Here is a 17746-nt window from a genome sequence, read left to right on the forward strand (position 1 = left end):
CAGGAAGATGATGTTAGAGCAAGGAACCAGCAAAACTGACAGCGCACACAGAAAGATTGTGGTCATGCAACTGACGTAGTATGTTTTGCCGCTACTGTTGTGGGTCTGTAGAAGTAGCAGCAATGGTTGGGGAACAGAAGGTGAAAGGGTAGTTAAGGGAGGAGAGAGAAAACATACTGGATGGAAGGGAGAGAGAAAGAGGAGAAACGCTAGATAGAAGAATGGGGAGAGAAAGATGGGAGAAGCTGGATATTGGACTAGATGGATCCTTTGTCTGACCAAGTAGGTCAACACACCTGCCCAAATATGACAAGGGTGTATGTAACTTACAGTATTCTATAAGGTGCAAGTGTAATTAGTAGCACTGCACGTGCTCTGCCTCTTTGTGTGCCCCTTGCATTTAGGCACTTGCATGCCCTTACAGAATAACCCTTAGGGGGACTATTGACATTTACATGCCCACGTGTGCATCAGTGTCAGTATTCTGTGCATTTACTCATGTGCTTCTGGATTCTATAAATGGTGCCAAAGTTGAGTAGAAGGCAATGTACAGTCATTATCCTACTTGATCTGTTTTGTGCTTTCGACCTTGTCTACCAAGCTTTAATGCTATGAATATAAGATCAATTGGGTATACAGGGGAAAATGCTGAGTTAGTTTCATGGTTTTCTTTCTAATCATTTTATTCAGTGAAGAAGAAGGGAACTCACTCAACCAAATGGAAAACTGTTTGTGGTGTGCCTCAGGGTTCCTTTAAACTTTCATACTACTGTTCCTAAAACTCATAAATTGAAATCTGTAAAGCAGGTTACTGCCTCTCTGTCATATGTACTGCCTGCTCTCTCTCATATGTATCTCCCCTGCCTTCTCCCATTCATTATCTCTCTCTCTCTCATATGTACCCCCTGCCTTCACCCATTCTGGTGGCAATTTGGAACTCCATACCAAGTGCTGTAAGATTTTGTAGAAACTATTTGGGTTCCGGAAAAACCTATCTGTACTGTAAATTTGGTTTATCAATTGATGTTTAATACCTTTCGATTATTGATGTCATAGAACTGGCAGTGCTAGACAAATTGGTTCTAGCCTCTTAAAATTGTAATCAGCCTTGAACTGATAAGGTATTAGCAGAATATAAGACTGGAATGTAATGTAAATGTAAACCGCACCACAGAAAAGCTTTATATCAAATCCATTGCCTGTTATGTTCTTATGTTCTAACTGTAAAGGTGAGAAAAGGGGACTGTTATCCAAACCTGTTACCTGAACTGTTAATATTTTCTCCAAATGTCTTCTTAGAGGATACATAAGTTGAAATTCAGTAATATCTCAGTAAAGTTGGTGTTCAGTAAACAGTCTTTGTGTGCGGTTAGCTCATTTTATGTCATTCAGCCCTTGCTGAGGTGTGAGAAGAGGGGAAAAATGACCTTAAGTGTCTGGAGAGAGACTTGGAGTGAATGCTGAGTGGATAGTGATAAAAGTTTTCCCACTCCCCCCTCCCACACACACTCTCTCTCACACTCATACTCTTTCAGGACCCCCAAAATGTAAAAACCTCACTATATAACCCCGGGGATTTGTCAGGGCTCCCTTATACATGGAAGAAAAAGGCAGTATATATTTATTAGTTGATTGAAGTTAATGAGCTGATTTGGTGTTTTGGGGTGCTTTTCTGTGTGAATATCTCACTTTCTGTTCTGTACAATTGTAATTTATGAAATGTTAATAAATGCAAAGAAATTTGGATAAAAGTATTCTAAAGAATTCAGAGCCCTACCTAGGTAATTTCCCTTATGGTTAAATATTTATTGTTAGCTTAGACAGGTATTGCAAAGAAACAGCATTTTTTAGTCTGGTCTGTTAGAATATGCCACCGAGAGTTAATGCTCATACACAGAGTAAACCAGAGACAAATGGTGAGCAGACAAGTCATTTTAGACTGCCTCCCCTGTGCTTGGCTTCTTGGAATTTATTTATTTATTTTATTTATTGCATTTGTATCCCACATTTTTCCACCTTTTTGCAGGCTCAATGTGGCCTACAATACATCATGAATGGTGGAAATATATTAGAAAATAGGCATTTAGTGTTACCGAAGAATCTTGGGTAACATGATAATGAGAAAACATGATAGTAATATAACAAGCAGATATTATAAGACAGTTCTGACTGTATGTGGAGGAGTGGTGTATGTTCACATTTGTTGATCTTTGTGGTATGCCTTATTAAAGAGATGGGTCTTCAGTAGTTTGTGGAAGTTGGTTAGATTGTAAATCATTTTTAAGTTGCGCGGCAGTTTGTTCCATAACTGTGTGCTCAAGTAGGGAAAGTTTGACGCATGCATTAGTTTGTATTTTAGACCTTTGCAGTTGGGGAAGTGCAGATTTAGGAATGTGTGGGATGATTTTTTAGCATTCCTGGGTGGTAGGTCTATCAGGTCTGACATGTAGGCTGGTGCATCTCCGTGAATGATTTTGCGAACTAAGGAGCATATTTTGAACGTGATGCGTTCTTTAAGTGGGAGCCAGTGTAGCTTTTCTCGTAGGGGTTTAGCACTTTCATATTTTGTTTTACCGAATATGAGTCTAGCTGCAGTGTTCTGGGCTGTCTGAAGTTTCTTGATTATTTACTCTTTGCAACCGACGTAAAGTGCGTTGCAGTTGTCTAGGTGACTGAGTACCATTGATTGTACCAGGTTACGGAAAACTGTCCTTGGGAAGAAGGGTCTTACTCTTTTTTTTAATTTCCACATTGAGTGGAACATCTTCTTGGTTGTGTTTTTCGCGTGGCTCTCAAGTGTTAGGTGTCAATCGATGGTAACTCCAAGAATTTTTAGGGTATCCTAAATTGGAAGGTTCAGATTTGGTGTGTTAATGGTGGTGAATTTGTTCGTGATATGTTGAGAGGTAAATATTAGGCATTGGATTTTTTCTGCATTTAGTTTCAACTGAAATGCATCCGCCCATGAATACATGATCTGGAGACTTTGGTTGATGTCATTGGAAATTTCCTTTAAATCTTGTTTAAATGGGATGTAGATCGTTACGTCGTCTGCGTATATGTATGGGTTGAGGTTTTGGTTTGATAATATTTTGGCCAAGGGTATCATCATTAAGTTGAATAGAGTCGGCGAGAGGGGGGATCCCTGTGGGACTCCGCATTCAGGTATCCATGTGGCTGAAGTAGTCGAGTTAGATGTCATTTGGTATGATCGTGTGGTTAGGAATCCCTTGAACCAATTGAGAACGTTACCTGTTTACAGATTTGTATTCTTCAAGTACTAATTAAAAGAAGTATATCTAACCTAGGCAACAACAATAATTTACAATGTATTGAATGAGAGAAAAACTTAAAAGATAAGATAGCTGAAAGTAAAAAATTATAAGATAGTTAGGATCTAGTTCTGCTGAAGTAGCACTCAGGTCCCTCACAGAGAAGATTTGCATGGCAGAAAAAATCCAAGCCTTCCAATTTGTTTGTCCAATTAAGATCTTTCTAGGATATAAATTCAGTCTGTGCAGGGAATATACACTGCTTTCAGTTCTTTGAAGTAGAGGAGTGTGGTAGCCGTGTTAGTCCACTCTTAAGGTTATCAATAGAAATCAAACAAAATAAAACATGGAAAATAAAATAAGATGATACCTTTTTTAATGGACATAACTTAATACATTTCTTGATTAGCTTTGGAAGGTTGCCCTTCTTCCTCAGATCAGAAATAAGCAAATGTGCTAGCTGACAGTGTATACAAGTGAAAACATTCAAGCATTACTATGACAGTCTGACAGGGTGGGAGGATGGGGGTGGGTCAGAGGTATGCTTGGGGACATCAAAGCATATCATTGATATTCTAACAGGATGGGTGTGGATAGGTGAATATCAATGATATGCTTTGATGTCCCCATGCATACCTCCTACCCACTCCCATCCTCCTACCCTGTCAGACTGTCATAGTAATGCTTGAATGTTTTCACTTATATACACTGTCAGCTAGCACATTTGCTTATTTCCGATCTGACGAAGAAGGGCAACCTTCGAAAGCTAATCAAGAAATGTATTAAGTTATGTCCAATAAAAAAGGTATCATCTTATTTTATTTTCCATGTTTTATTTTGTTTGAGTTCTTTGAAGTGAATCCTTTGTTTATGCTTGTCTTTATCATTCCTTCAGCAAGAACTTGTAAGAGCAGCTCCCCTATTAAATACACATCTTTTGCATTTAAAATGAGACATAAAGAAACAACAAAAAGAAGCATGTTGATGTCTCTCTTTAGTTTTGGGTTAACCCCCCCCCCCCCCCCCCCCCAATAAATACACGCATAAATAATGATTTAAGGCTGCCATTGAATCTCCCTGAGAATAAATACCTAGGAAGTTGCTACATTGTTTATTTCACTAAAAAAGATAGAAACCATTTGCAAAACAATACCAGTTGCTTTACAGCTGAGGCTACCCACAGAAGAGCATTTACTGGATGTATATGTCTTTCCACATGGTGGGTCCTTTGCTTTTCCTAGAGCTGCCACAAGTTTCCCAGGGGGCTGCCGCCAATAGGTGGTTGTAGCCAATCCATAGATTCCTGGGAGCTTCCACTGCTTTGGTCAGCACCACTGACTAAAAACTGATTTTTGGAAAGATAAAACAAGTTCATAGAAAACAGTCTTTTTAGCCTCTCCATGTCACTTCCACATCTGACTCAGTGGAGGCATACACCTGGGTAACAGGATGTAACTAAAAATCATTGTAAAGTTACTTTTTCTTGTGGCACTCACTATAACCTGCAAAAGTGATGAACTCTAGATCTAGATCATCATATGGGTAGTATTTTGGACCCAGCCTAAATTTCTGCATATGATGTTACAAAACCTCCATGGTACTTGCTCAGTTCTTCCAAACCTTTCACCTCATTAGCATGCAAATAAGGTTGAGGTTGCAATCTGCATATTGCACGTCGTAAAACAGGCTTGTCCAATCTGTGGTCTGCAGGCCAAAACACGGCCTGCCAGCATCATTTTTCTGGCCTGTGGAAGCTCAGTGGAAACACAGATTCCTCTGGCAGGATCCTTGTTTTCCTGTCATGATTCGTCTAACCGTGAACTTTAGCCACTCATAGGGTTAGCATATGGCTCCAGGAAAAGGAGGGCAGATTGAGCAAAACCCGGACTGGATCAATGTGTCCTCCTTTTTCTGGAACCATCTGGTAAAGCACCAGAAGTTCGGGTTGGTCCCATGGTTTCAAGTATCAGAAAGCTTGATACCATGAGACCAGCCTGAACTTCCAGTGCTGTGTGGCTTAAGCTTGTGGTTAGAAGGGTCGCAGACAGGAAGCAGGGATCCCACTGGAAGAATTTGCAGCTGAAGCCAGGTGAGGCACCAGGAGTCCAAACAACAACAGAGGATTGTTTATTTTATTCAGATCCCCCCCATTCCGTACAGTGAAGACAGAGAGAGAATGAGTGAAGGTGGGGGGGGGGGGGGCACATATGAGAGATAAGTCTGCATTAGTGCTAAAGAAATTGTAAGAATAGTTATCTGTTATTTTTTTCTGTCATTAGTTGTCTGTTCAGCACTTTGATCTTTTTTTGTGTACATAGATATTAAAAAAAATAATCTAGTATAATTTGAAAGAGGTCACCAGTACTTGGCAATTCTGATTTAGGCCCTATCTGTAAAGGGGTGGGGGGGGGGGAGGGGGGGACATATGAGAGAGATAGAGAGAATGGGTGAAGGCAGAGGTACATATGAGAGAGACTGGGTGAAGATTGAGGCATGTCTTGGCACTCTGAATGTTAAAAAATATTAAATGTGGCCCCCAATAAAAAAAAAAAGTTGGACAAATCTGCCATGAGATCTGTGATTTTTAAAAAAATCTAAATCAGATTAAATATCCTTCTAAGGCCACACAACTTTTCCTTCTTTGTTATCAGCAAAGCTGATGTTATGATGGGAATATCACTAACACCACCAAAACCCGCTTCTCCTCTTCCTCCACTTTCTATCTCAGTTGATAACACCCTCATCCTCCCTGTCTCATCTGCCCGCAACCTCGGAGTCATCTTTGACTCCTCCCTCTCCTTCTCTGCGCATATCCAGCAGATAGCCAAGACCTGTCGCTTCTTCCTCTTTAACATCAGCAAAATTCGCCCTTTCCTCTCTGAACACACCACCCGAACTCTCGTCCACACTCTCATTACCTCTCGCCTTGACTACTGCAACTTACTCCTCACCGGCCTCCCACTTAGCCACCTATCCCCCCTTCAATCTGTTCAGAACTCTGCTGCACGTCTTATATTCCGCCAGAACAGATATACTCATATCACCCCTCTCCTCAGGTCACTTCACTGACTTCCAATCAGATACCGCATTCAGTTCAAGCTTCTCCTTCTTACCTACAAATGCACTCAGTCTGCTGCCCCTCACTACCTCTCTACCCTCATCTCCCCTTACATTCCCACCCGAAACCTCTGTTCACAGGACAAATCCCTCCTCTCATTACCCTTCTCCACCACCGCCAACTCCAGGCTCCGCTCATTCTGCCTCGCCTCACCCTATGCTTGGAACAACCTTCCCGAGCTTTTACGCCAAGCCCCCTCCCTGCCCATCTTCAAGTCTTTGCTTAAAGCCCACCTCTTCAATGCTGTGTTCGGCACCTAACTCTTTCAGGAAATCCAGACTGCCCCAATTTGACTGCCCCTATCAGACTGACTGTTCACGTGTCCTTTAGATTGTAAGCTCTTCGAGCAGGGACTGTCCTTCTATGTTAAATTATACAGCGCTGCATAACCCTAGTAGCGCTTTAGAAATGTTAAGTAGTAGTAGTAGCAAATTGCTTTTATAGTTATTATTGTCTTGCAGTACTGACCATGGAGGACCACTTCAAAATCTAGAGGTCACAGCAGCCATTTTAACTAACCAGCCCACATGGGCAGGAATGAGAGTGCATTGCTCCTGCCCTTTAGATCCCACTGGCCACCAGAATATGTCCAAATAGGCTCAGGGAGGCCTACAGGGCTGGGAGGAGTGAGGGGGTGGGCCCAGTTGGCCTTTCTAACCCTCAGGGAGTGGGGGGGGGGGGGGGTATGAGAAGGCAGGGAGGGAAAGGGATCAGAAGGAGGTCTGGTTTCCAGAGGGATGGGAGGGAGAGAGAATTGGGGCTATGATTCTCTGCTTCCAGAGTGTGGGAGGGAGGGAGGGGAAACAGAAAGGGGGAGTTTCTTCCAAGGGGGTTCGGAGGGAGTGGGATCAGAATGGAGCTGTGATTCTCTGCTTCTGGGTGTGGAAGGGATGAGGGAGAGGAATGGCAACACATTAGCCAGGACTCAGAAAGATAACCAGACAGTGGCTGATATTCATGCCAGTACCTGGTTAACTCTCCACATAAATTTAGGACAGCCTTTTTTTCCCCCTAACTTTATGTGGTTGTTCATCTGGTTAGTGGACTGAAAATCAACGCTAACCTGCTAAGTTGCTGCTCTGGCCTAACTCAGTCCCAGGACTGCCCACAAATTATCCGGCTAAGGAGTCCTTGTACTAAGGTGCGCTGAAAAATGGCCTGTGCTGGTGTAGATGCATGTATTGGAAGCGCACAGGTCCATTTTTTAGTGCATTTGCGAAGAAGGCCTCTTTTTGGGGGGCCGAAAATGGACTTGTAAAATAAAACTTGCCACGTGTCCATTTTGGGCCTGAGACCTTACCACCATCCATTGACCTAGCGGTAAAGTCTCATGCGTTAACCAGGAGGTAATCATCAGTTGCGTACACTGCCGATTACCACCCGATTAGCAACACGCACCGTAAAGTTTCCAGCACGCGTAGTGGACGCTCTTAAAAAATGAAATTACCTTCTGAGCCACGTGGTACCGGGTGGTATTTCCAAATTGGCACACATTAGGCACATGTAGGCGCCTGTGTGGCTTAGGAAAAGGTCCCCTAAGTGCTCCAAAAGCGATTTAAATGGCCTGGAGCCTCTCCTGGCTATTTAAATCACTTTGAATATCTATTCTTTATATATATATATATATATATATATATTTTTTTTTTTTTTTTTTGTGGAAACTGCTGCTGTAAAATGTCAGAAATTATACTGCTAGAAAGAAATGGGACTATTGTTCATGATGCTGCACTCATTTAAAAACTCTGCTTACCTAGCAGTCCTGAAGAATAGGAGAAAGGTTTCGTATAACACTGCAAGGACAATAACATGTATGGAAAATACTTTTCTTCTCTACAGTACAGTTTATATTCTGTGAATTAAAGTGAATAGCTTAATGCAGAGGAAGCTGGGATTTTTGGTTAATAGAAGACATGCAGTCTATCAGATTGAATGCAACAGAAAAGGGAGAAGAGTTTTTTTCCAACAATGCTGAGTTTCTCAGACACATCACTTTCAGCAGTTCTTTGCATGAGTTGTGGCGTTTTCCCAGAAAACACTGAGGTGCACTGTTAGTGGCAAGAATCAACACATTTGAAAGCAAAGCAAATTAATGAGATATATTTTCATACATTTGCATATTTGGATTGCTTCGAACACTTGCAAATTTGATATTTTCCTGTGGACTTCATCTTTGGGGAAAGGCATGCATTTAAAACACTAGAATACTTATGTGATTGTTATGAACATTGTTCTGATTTCAGATTTAGGAATATCTAATATATTGAATAAGCTCTTTTTTCATTGCTTCAATATTTCATTTTTTTTTCTTTTCACACTGCATGTAGGCTGGCATGACTTTGACGTATGACCCCACAGCTGCTATGCAGAATGGGTAAGTAAATTCTCCAATTTTGTGTTCTTACTTTTCTTAACAATGTTCATTCTTGTTGAATAAGCCAGCTTTATTATAAAATTGGAAGGATTATTTTCATTATCCTCTGCATTATATCCTCTATATCAGTGTTTCTTAGGCTAGTACTGGAGGATCCATTAGCCAGTTTGTCTTTCAGAATATCCAGAATAGATATACACGGGGGAAAATCTGTACTCCCTCTACTGTGCTCAAATCTGTCTCATGCATATTCATTGTGAAGAGCCCGACAATACACCTCAATAGTGAATACTCCTGGAGAAACTTGAAAGACACTTCCCTATATCATTCACTACTTGTTAGAAGTGTGTTTTATGTACATTGTTTGTCTGTATGTATATGTAGATAGTGTAAGTTTATCTTGTTGGGCAGACTGAATGGACCATACAGGTTTTTATCTGCCATCATCTATGTTACTATGGGCCCCTTTTACCAAGCGGTGATAAAAGGTGCCTTGTGATGGTGTCGGCACGTGGATTTGCGGCACGTTGAGGCCCCCTTATACTGCTACTCAGTGAAAGGGGGGGGGGGGTTTGTTTGTTTTTTTTACAAAAAGGAAATGGCCATGTGGTGAGGTGAACACTTGTCGTGCGACCATTTTCCCTGGGGGAGCCCTTGCCACCACCTATTTAGAAGGCGGTAAGGGCTCCCATGCTAACCCGGCGGTAACCGGGCAGCACGTGGGGCTGCCCGATTACCACGGTAAGCCCCCGGTGCTAAAAAATACAAAAAACCTCTGTATTTTCAGTGCTGGATTGGCACGTGGCAAAGCAGCGTTACTGGCACCGCTGCTTTGTAAAAGGAGCCCTATGTAACTATGTATATAGATTGATAGAGCAGGTAGGGTTACCATATGGCTCCAGAAAAAGGAGGATGGATTGAGCTAGCCGGGTTTTACTTCCATTGAAAGCAATGGAAAGCAATGGAAGTAAAACCCGGCTGGCTCAATCCGTCCTTCTTTTTCTGGAGCCATATGGTAACCCTAGAGCAGGGCAATATAGAGGGCAACACTGAGCCTGTGCGGTCAGCATTTATTTTAAAGGTCAGCTGCTCTTTTAAGTTGTCTGTAAACGAATAACCACATATTTGGATAAACCATTAAATATGGAGTTCCCATAGTCAAGTTTGCTGACAGTTAATGCATGGACTAATTTATGCAATGGTGACGTATCCAAAAAAATGCTGAACTGATCTAAATCAGAACTAATCATGTTTTTAAGAGCCATTTGAATGAACCATCTCCAATCTAGTGCCTTTGTGGTTTGTAGTTGTGATTTTGTATATGAGTTGGTATTTTACCTGTCTTCTATGTTGTTTTTATGAATTACAATATTTATAAATTATGATTTTTTTACTGACTTTGTAACGCCTGTGGTTTTGATTGAGTTACTTTTAGTTCTGATTTTCTGTTATTTAGTTAAATATGCTTTAATATGGTGCCTATATTTTTGCTAGCATATTATTAATATTTATCTCATTTTAACAGTATTGAGCTCCCCTGCTGCAGCTCTATTAGTGGGCAAAATGCGAACACGTCAGGTGCTTTGCTTGTTACACCCTCAAGTGTTGTTGAATTAAAGTTTCTTTTGGACTCCTTCCTACTTTGGTTTGCTTATTTCCTCTGCTACTTTGTGTATTACAGTGACAAAGGAAATGTCAATGAAATATCTAATGTATTTTATTTTAGTGTCCAATTATAGTGTGCACTATTTGCAAAGATGGCACATTATTTATTTTGTGTCTAGTGCATCCTTTTTCCAAATAGTGATTGCATGCAGAAACCATCAGCGCATGTGCACACACTATCCCCTGGATTCTATATATCACGCTCAAAATTGTGTATGCACATTTGGGCGTACACTCAATTTGCATGCAGAATTTAACTGAATAATTGGGTGCTAATGATCAATTATTGGTGCTAATTGCAACAATTAGAATTTATGCACACATCTAACTAGGTGCTAGTCTGTCAAGAGGGGGTGGGACATGGGAGAGGCATGGGCAGGTCATGGGTGTTCCAAAAATTTGCATGCAGTGTTACAGAATACGTCAGATCCATGGACAAATTTAAGTGTGAGGATTTATACCAGGTTTGAGTTGGTGGAAATCCTCATGCCTAAAAGTTAGGCGCAGACCCCGGTGCTTAGAGCTAGACTATAAACGGGACCCAACTCGGAGCGCTGTTTGTAGAATAACTTATAGTGCTCATTTTTTTAGGTGCTGAATTTTTGGTGCCTTATATAGAATTTGGTCCCATTTGCAAGGAAGGTATACTCTTTCTAAAAGTGTAGACTGTTTGCAGAGAGTACACGCTCTTAATGACATTGCTTCTGAAATGAAAATGAAGTCAAAGCAAAATGCTGCACATGACACAGGAAGCAAAATGAAACAAAAAGTTTTGGCCCACCCATCCCTAGTAGTTTTCAAGGTTCTGGTCTGAATTTCGCCAGAACCAAGATAAGTGTCAGTGACTTTTATACTCAGATATTCAGCACCAGTGCTGAATATTCAGATATATACAAAACTGTGGTGACTGGCATTTAGAAAAAAAAAAACCTGACTGCCAAAGGCTGAATATTACCCTCAGAGTGTCACCTGGTTCCATTTTTCAGATTGATCAGCCCTATTTTTTTTTTACTCCACTGCATACATGGATTTGTAGTATTAAATTATTTCCATAATAGTAGCAGAACTACAAATCTTTGCAAGCTAGATATGGATCAACCTTTCAGGGAAAAAAAAAAGGAGGCAGATGGTCCCTGGAAATAACTCTATGGAGATATTGCAGACCTCGGTAGGAGTACAGTTATTCCCTGGTACAGTATGAAAATGACACTCTCTGGTGGGCAGATTCTTGGCCAGTGCAGAAGGGGTTAATGGTGTGCATGTAGTGGCTTCACTTCTTTCATTCTTGAAATATCTTATTTTGAACTCTGACAAATATCTTAATAAACATCTTATTTATTTATTCATTGAGATTTATTAATTGCTTTAATGAATAGATTCACCCAAGGCAGTGTACAGCAGGTACAGTTTAACATAAAATTATCTCTCAAATATCCCCTTTTATGACAATTCATATTCAGGAAGATTCAAATACCCTGAAATATCTGCCTCAAAACAGAATGGGAGGGAAAAGTTTTAAATAATCCTTGATTTTTTTTTCTTACTATTTTACAACCATGTATCTGTAGCATTTTAAAATCTGCTTTCCCTTTAGGTCTCCATGCAAATTCTGCCTACCATTACTGACTGCTTTCATTTTATTGTTGTGTCTTCAAAACGTCCCAAATCCAACTGAGATTTGATTAGCTGTTGATCTTGCGTTGGTAGCAGAACATATAGAGCGGCATGTTAGAAAGGATGTCCAACTTAGAATACAGATGTCTCTCTAAGAACATCACAAATGGACATTCATCTCACAGGATGCAGCCTGTTCTAAAATACATCTGAGACGGATGTCCATGTACTAGAAACGTTCACTATGAACATCCATTTTACAAACTGAAGGGGCCCTTTTACTAAAGGCTTGGTGCGCAGCAATAGGCTTGCCGAGCGCCAATCCGGAACTACCACTGGAACCCGGTGGTAGTTCCCACCCCTAGGATGTGCCATTTCCAGTGCTACAAAAATATTTTCAATTTTATAGAGCTGGTGCTTACCCAGCGGTATGGGTTAGTGTGGGAGCCTTTACCACCACCCCCCGAAATGGCCGCAAGGCAAGTGTTTCACTTACTGAATGGCCATTTCTTTTCCTGAAAAAGACAGCCTTTTACCCAGTGCAGTAAAAGGGGGCCTCAGCTCGCATCAAAAACATGAACTGACACTACAGCAGGGCCCCTTTTACCACAGGTTAGTAAAAGGACCCCTGAATGTCTAAGTCAGGGCCGCCAAGAGGGGGGGCAGGGGGGCAAAATTCCTCAGGCCCAGGCCACCATGAGGGCCCGGGGCCAGAGTCTGTCGCCCTCTCCTGTTCCCAGGCCGTTGGCACCGCAGTCCCATCTCCACCTGCCTACCCTCAGTTCCCTTCTGTCTGTCGTCCGAACCCCTGTATTTAAAAAAATCTCTAAAGCAGCAGCACAGCGCCTTCTGTGCGAAAGCGGCAGATCGCCTCGGGTGTGCCTTCCCTTACTGTGTCCCTCCCTCCCTCCTCTGATGTAACTTTTCGTGAGGGTGGGACACAGTGAGGGAGCCCACCCGAGGCAATCTGCCGCTTCCACACAGAAGGCACTGCGCCTGCTGCTTTAGAGATTTTTTAAAATTATTATTTAAGTGAAGAGGGTCAGATGGCAGGCAGAAAGGAGCAGAGGATAGGTAGGTGGAGACTGGGAAGTGCGGCGCCGGCGGCCTAGGAGCAGGAGAGGGAGGTGACAGCAGTAGCAATTGAGGGGTAGGGGGGATGATCCTTGGGGGAGTAGCAGCGGCAGCGATCCTGGAGGGGCTACTGCCTTGCTCTGGGCAAAGCTCAGTCTCTCAGCAGTCCTGGTCTAAATTATAAATGTGGGAAAACAAGGGATACAGATGTCTCAGTGGCAGCATAGGGATTCACACAGGTAGTAATGCAGAGCAGAGGGATAGCCTAATAGTTGTGCAGTGGGCTGAGAAACAAGGGACCCACATTCATATCCCACTTTAGCTGTTTGTTGAGAGGCCTCCAGCAACAGAAAAATACTTACTGTACCTGAATATACACCACTTCATTAGCCTTCAGGCTTGCAGGTGTCTTATACATTCAGGTACAGAAGATATTTTTCTGTCCCTGAAAGGCTCACAATTAAAAAAATAAACGAGTTAAAATGGGATTTGAACCCATGTCCCTCAGCTCCCAGTCTACTGTACTAAACTAAACTAAACAGTGCCTTTATACTGCAACCACCTTGCTAGTTGTGGGTGGTTTACATAAAAAAGAACCAGGCATAATTGGGAAGTAACTCAAGAAAAAAAAAGACAAAAATCAATTACATTATAAAAGAGAATCTAGTAGTAAATTCATCTCAAAATTTCTCAAATAGCCATGTTAAAAGGGTTTTACTAAATAGCAAAAGACTGTTGAAAGATCTTAAAATGCCCAAGAGCTCATTCCAGAATTTTATTCCAATAAAAGCAAATGAGAACTGGAAGACAGACGATTTTGAGGTCAAGAGATGTAAAAGTAAAGTATTCTGTAGTTTTATGGTGTTACCCTGATGAGGATGAGTAAATAGTGACAGCATATATTTAGGATCAAGACCATGTAATGTTTTAAAAATGATTGTACAAGCTTTAAAATATATCCTAGCTTTAATGGGAAGCCAGTGTGCCCTCACTAAGAGGGAAGATGCTCTATCATACTTCTTGGCAGAATAGATCAAATGAACTGCTACATTTTGCAAAGTTTGCAACCTATATAAAATTAGTTGCATGCATTAAATAAAAAGAACATTAGAATAATCTAGCTGGCTTAAAATCAAGGCCTGAACAACCAACTCGAACTGTAGGGATTCAAAGCAACATCTAATCCTGCTTAGCCTTCTCAGACTAAAAAATACTTTTTTAGTTAGTTGTGTCATATATTTCTCAAAAGAAAACCCGGTATCCAGAACTACACCTAAAACTTTTAACTCTGATTTGATTGGAAAATAAATATTGTTTATAGTAATTGTATGACATGAAACATTCTGTCTTGGATTAGAAGCCAAGAAAAATTTTGTTTTGTCCAAATTTAATTTAATTTTATGAGTAGCTACCCAACCTTCCATTAGCTTAATTCCAAATGTAGCCTTATTATTAACATTTGATAGGCCTACATCCAGGGGAATAATATGATATCATCAGCATAGATTAAATTTTTTACCACATGATTATCTAAGATTTTCCGAAAGATGACATTACTACATTAAAGGCCATAGGTGACAGAGGAGGTCCCTGAGAAATGCTGCATACCGAATCCCAAGAAGGGGAAAATTCTGGTAAGATCTTAAAGAAATCCCCTAAATCAGTCTAGGACTGTACCTACTGCCCTGATTTAATCCAATAACCATAACATCATCTCATGATCTATTACATCAAATGCTGCCGACAGACCAAACTGGATCAGCAACACCTTTTACAAAGACACACTAAACAATAGAGATGCCCATAGGAATATATTGGTGTCTCTAGCATTTAGCTTAAGCCCTGATGTTATATTTACCCAGTCAATATTGGGGTAATTAAAATCATCCATTATTATTGTGTTCCCCAGTTTGTTAGTCGTCCTAATATCTGATAACATTTCTACATCCATCTGTTTATCCTAGCCAGGTGGTTGGTAGTACACTCCTATCACAATCCGTTTCTCCTTTTATACCTGGAATTTCATTCCATAAGGATTCCAAGATGTGTTTTGTTTCCTGCAGAATTTTTAATCTATTTGATTCAAGGCCCTCTTTAAAATACAATGCTACCTCTCCAACAATTAAATCCACCCTATCACTGCGATATAATTTGTAACCTATTAAGACAGTGTCCCACTGGTTATCCTCCTTCCACCAGGTCTCTGAGATGCCTATTATATCTAATTTTTTTCATTTATTGCAATATATTCTAACTCTCCCATCTTATTTCTTAGACCTCTGGCATTTGAATATAGACATTTCAAACTATGTTTGTTGTTCCTATTTACATCTTGCTCAGACGTTGACAGTGAGCAGTTGACAGTGTTAATTTGCAATCTTTTGTCTGCTTTTTGTTTAAAAACACCTGCAGGCTTATTTTCGAAAGAGAAGGACGCCCATCTTTCGACACAAATTGCAAGATGGGCGTCCTTCTCACAGAGTCGCCCAAATCGGCATAATCAAAAGCCAATTTTTGGTGTCCTCAACTGCTTTCCATCGCGGGGACGACCAAAGTTCACCGGGGCATGTCGAAGGTGTAGAGAAGGTGGGACTGGGGCGTGCCTAACAAATGGGCATCCTTGACCGATAATGGAAAAAAGAAGGGCGTCCCTGACGAACACTTGGATGACTTTACCAAGCCACAAAAATATGCCCTAAATGACCAGATGACCACCGGAGGGAATCAGGGATGACCCCCCCCTTACTCCCCCAATGGTCACTAACCCCCTCCCACCCTCAAAAAACTTTAAAAATATTTTTTTGCCAGTCACTATGCCAGTCTCAAATGTCATACCCAGCTCCATCACAGCAGTATGCAGGTCCCTGGAGTAGTTTTAGTGGGTACTGCAGTGCACTTCAGGCAGGCGGACCCATGCCCATCCCCCCCTACCTGTTACACTTGTGGTGGTAAATGTGAGCCCTTCAAAACCCACCAGAAACCCACTGTACACACATGTAGGTGCCCCCTTCACCCCTTAGGGCTATGGTAGTGGTGTACAGTTGTGGGGAGTGGGTTTTGGGGGCTCAGCACACAAGGTAAGGGAGCTATGCACCTGGGAGTAATTTCTGAAGTCCACTGCAGTGCCCCCTAGGGTGCCCGGTTGGTGTCTTGGCACTACGAATGCTGGCTCCTCCCATGACCAAATGGCTTGGATTTGGTCATTTCTGAGACGGGCGTCCTTGGTTTCCATTATCACCGAAAATCGGGGATGACCATCTCTAAGGACGACCATCTCTAAGGACGACCTACATTTTGCGATTTGGGCGTCCCCGACCGTATTATCGAAACGAAAGATGGACCCTGTCTGGGGACATCCTGCAAGGACGTCTTCAGGAAAACTTGGGTGCCCCTTTTGATTATGCCCCTCCACGTCAACTATTGTCTCTATTGCAACCTTGCTATCGGGATTCATGTACTTTTGAATGACTGTCAGCCTTTCTCCAGGTTCTAGTTTAAAAGCTGCTTTATCTCCTTATTAAATGCTGATGCCAGCAGCCTGGTCCCACCCTGGTTAAGGTGGAGCCTACCATTCCAGAAGAGGTTCCCCCTTCCCCAGAATGTTGCCCAGTTCCTTACAAATCTAAAACCCTCCTCTCTGCATCATCGCCTCATCCATGCATTGAGACTCTGGAGCTCTGCCTGTCTCTTAGCAATGCACGTGGAAGGGAGAGCAGTTCAGAAAATGGTACCCTAGAGGTTTTGGATATGAACTTTCTACCTAACAGCCTAAATTTGGCTTCCAGAACCTCCCTCCCACATTTTACTATGTCAGTGGTACCCACATGTACCAAAACAGCTAACTACTCCCCAGCACTATCTAAAATCCTACCTAGGTGATGTGTGAGATTTGCCACCTTTGCAACAGGCAGGCAAGTGGCCAAGCAATCCTTATGTCCACCAGCCATCCAGCAATCTACATGCCTAATAATCAAACCACCAACTACAAGAGCTGTCCTAACCCTTTCCTCATGGCCAGAAGCTCCTGGAGACACATCCTCAGTGCAAGAGGATATTGCATCCCTTTGTGTGCTGGTCCTGGCTACAGGATTACTTCCAGTTGCACCAGGGTGATGCTCTCCTTTTAGAAGACCTCCCTCCTCTAAGGCAGCATAGGGGCTGCCAGACTGGAGGTGGGACTTCTCTACAACATTCCTTTAGACCTCCTCTATGTACCTCTCTATCTCCCTCAGCTCCACCAAGTATGCTACTCTAGCCTCAAGAGAACGGACTTGTTCTCTGAGAGCCAGGAGCTCTTTGCATTGAGCACACACATGTAACTTCCCACCAAATGGGAGATAATCATACATGTGGCAGTCACTGTAAAAGACTGAATAGCACCCCTCTCACTACTAGACTTCTGTCTGCATCTTAGTATTATAGAGTTGTTTAATTAAAACTTATTAAGGTACTAGGGATATCAGATGAATATAAATAGCCTTAAGATTGTATGGTGTAATTTATTTAGGGTTTGCTTCTCAGAAACTAATTAAATGTAATTAAAACTCTAATGAAAACTCCTCTTGTTGTCCTAATTAGAATAGCTGACTATAAATGAAGAGTTGAGCTAGGGGTGGGTGGGAATAAAGACAG

The 17746-nt window shown here is 41.8% G+C and overlaps 1 protein-coding gene across 4 annotated transcripts in view; it reads left to right on the forward strand.

Annotated features, from left to right (window-relative positions):
• The window catches only part of RBMS3 (RNA binding motif single stranded interacting protein 3), a 1285867-nt gene that overhangs the window by 1048473 nt on the left and 219648 nt on the right, over nt 1-17746 (forward strand). For all 4 annotated transcript variants that reach the window (XM_030205863.1, XM_030205882.1, XM_030205872.1 and 1 more), the window contains exon 8: nt 8715-8761. In XM_030205863.1, the coding sequence (XP_030061723.1) occupies nt 8715-8761 (47 nt within the window). The remainder of the gene's footprint in view (nt 1-8714; nt 8762-17746) is intronic.

Source organism: Microcaecilia unicolor, chromosome 1 (assembly GCF_901765095.1).
Source record: "Microcaecilia unicolor chromosome 1, aMicUni1.1, whole genome shotgun sequence".
Lineage (NCBI taxonomy): Eukaryota > Metazoa > Chordata > Amphibia > Gymnophiona > Siphonopidae > Microcaecilia > Microcaecilia unicolor.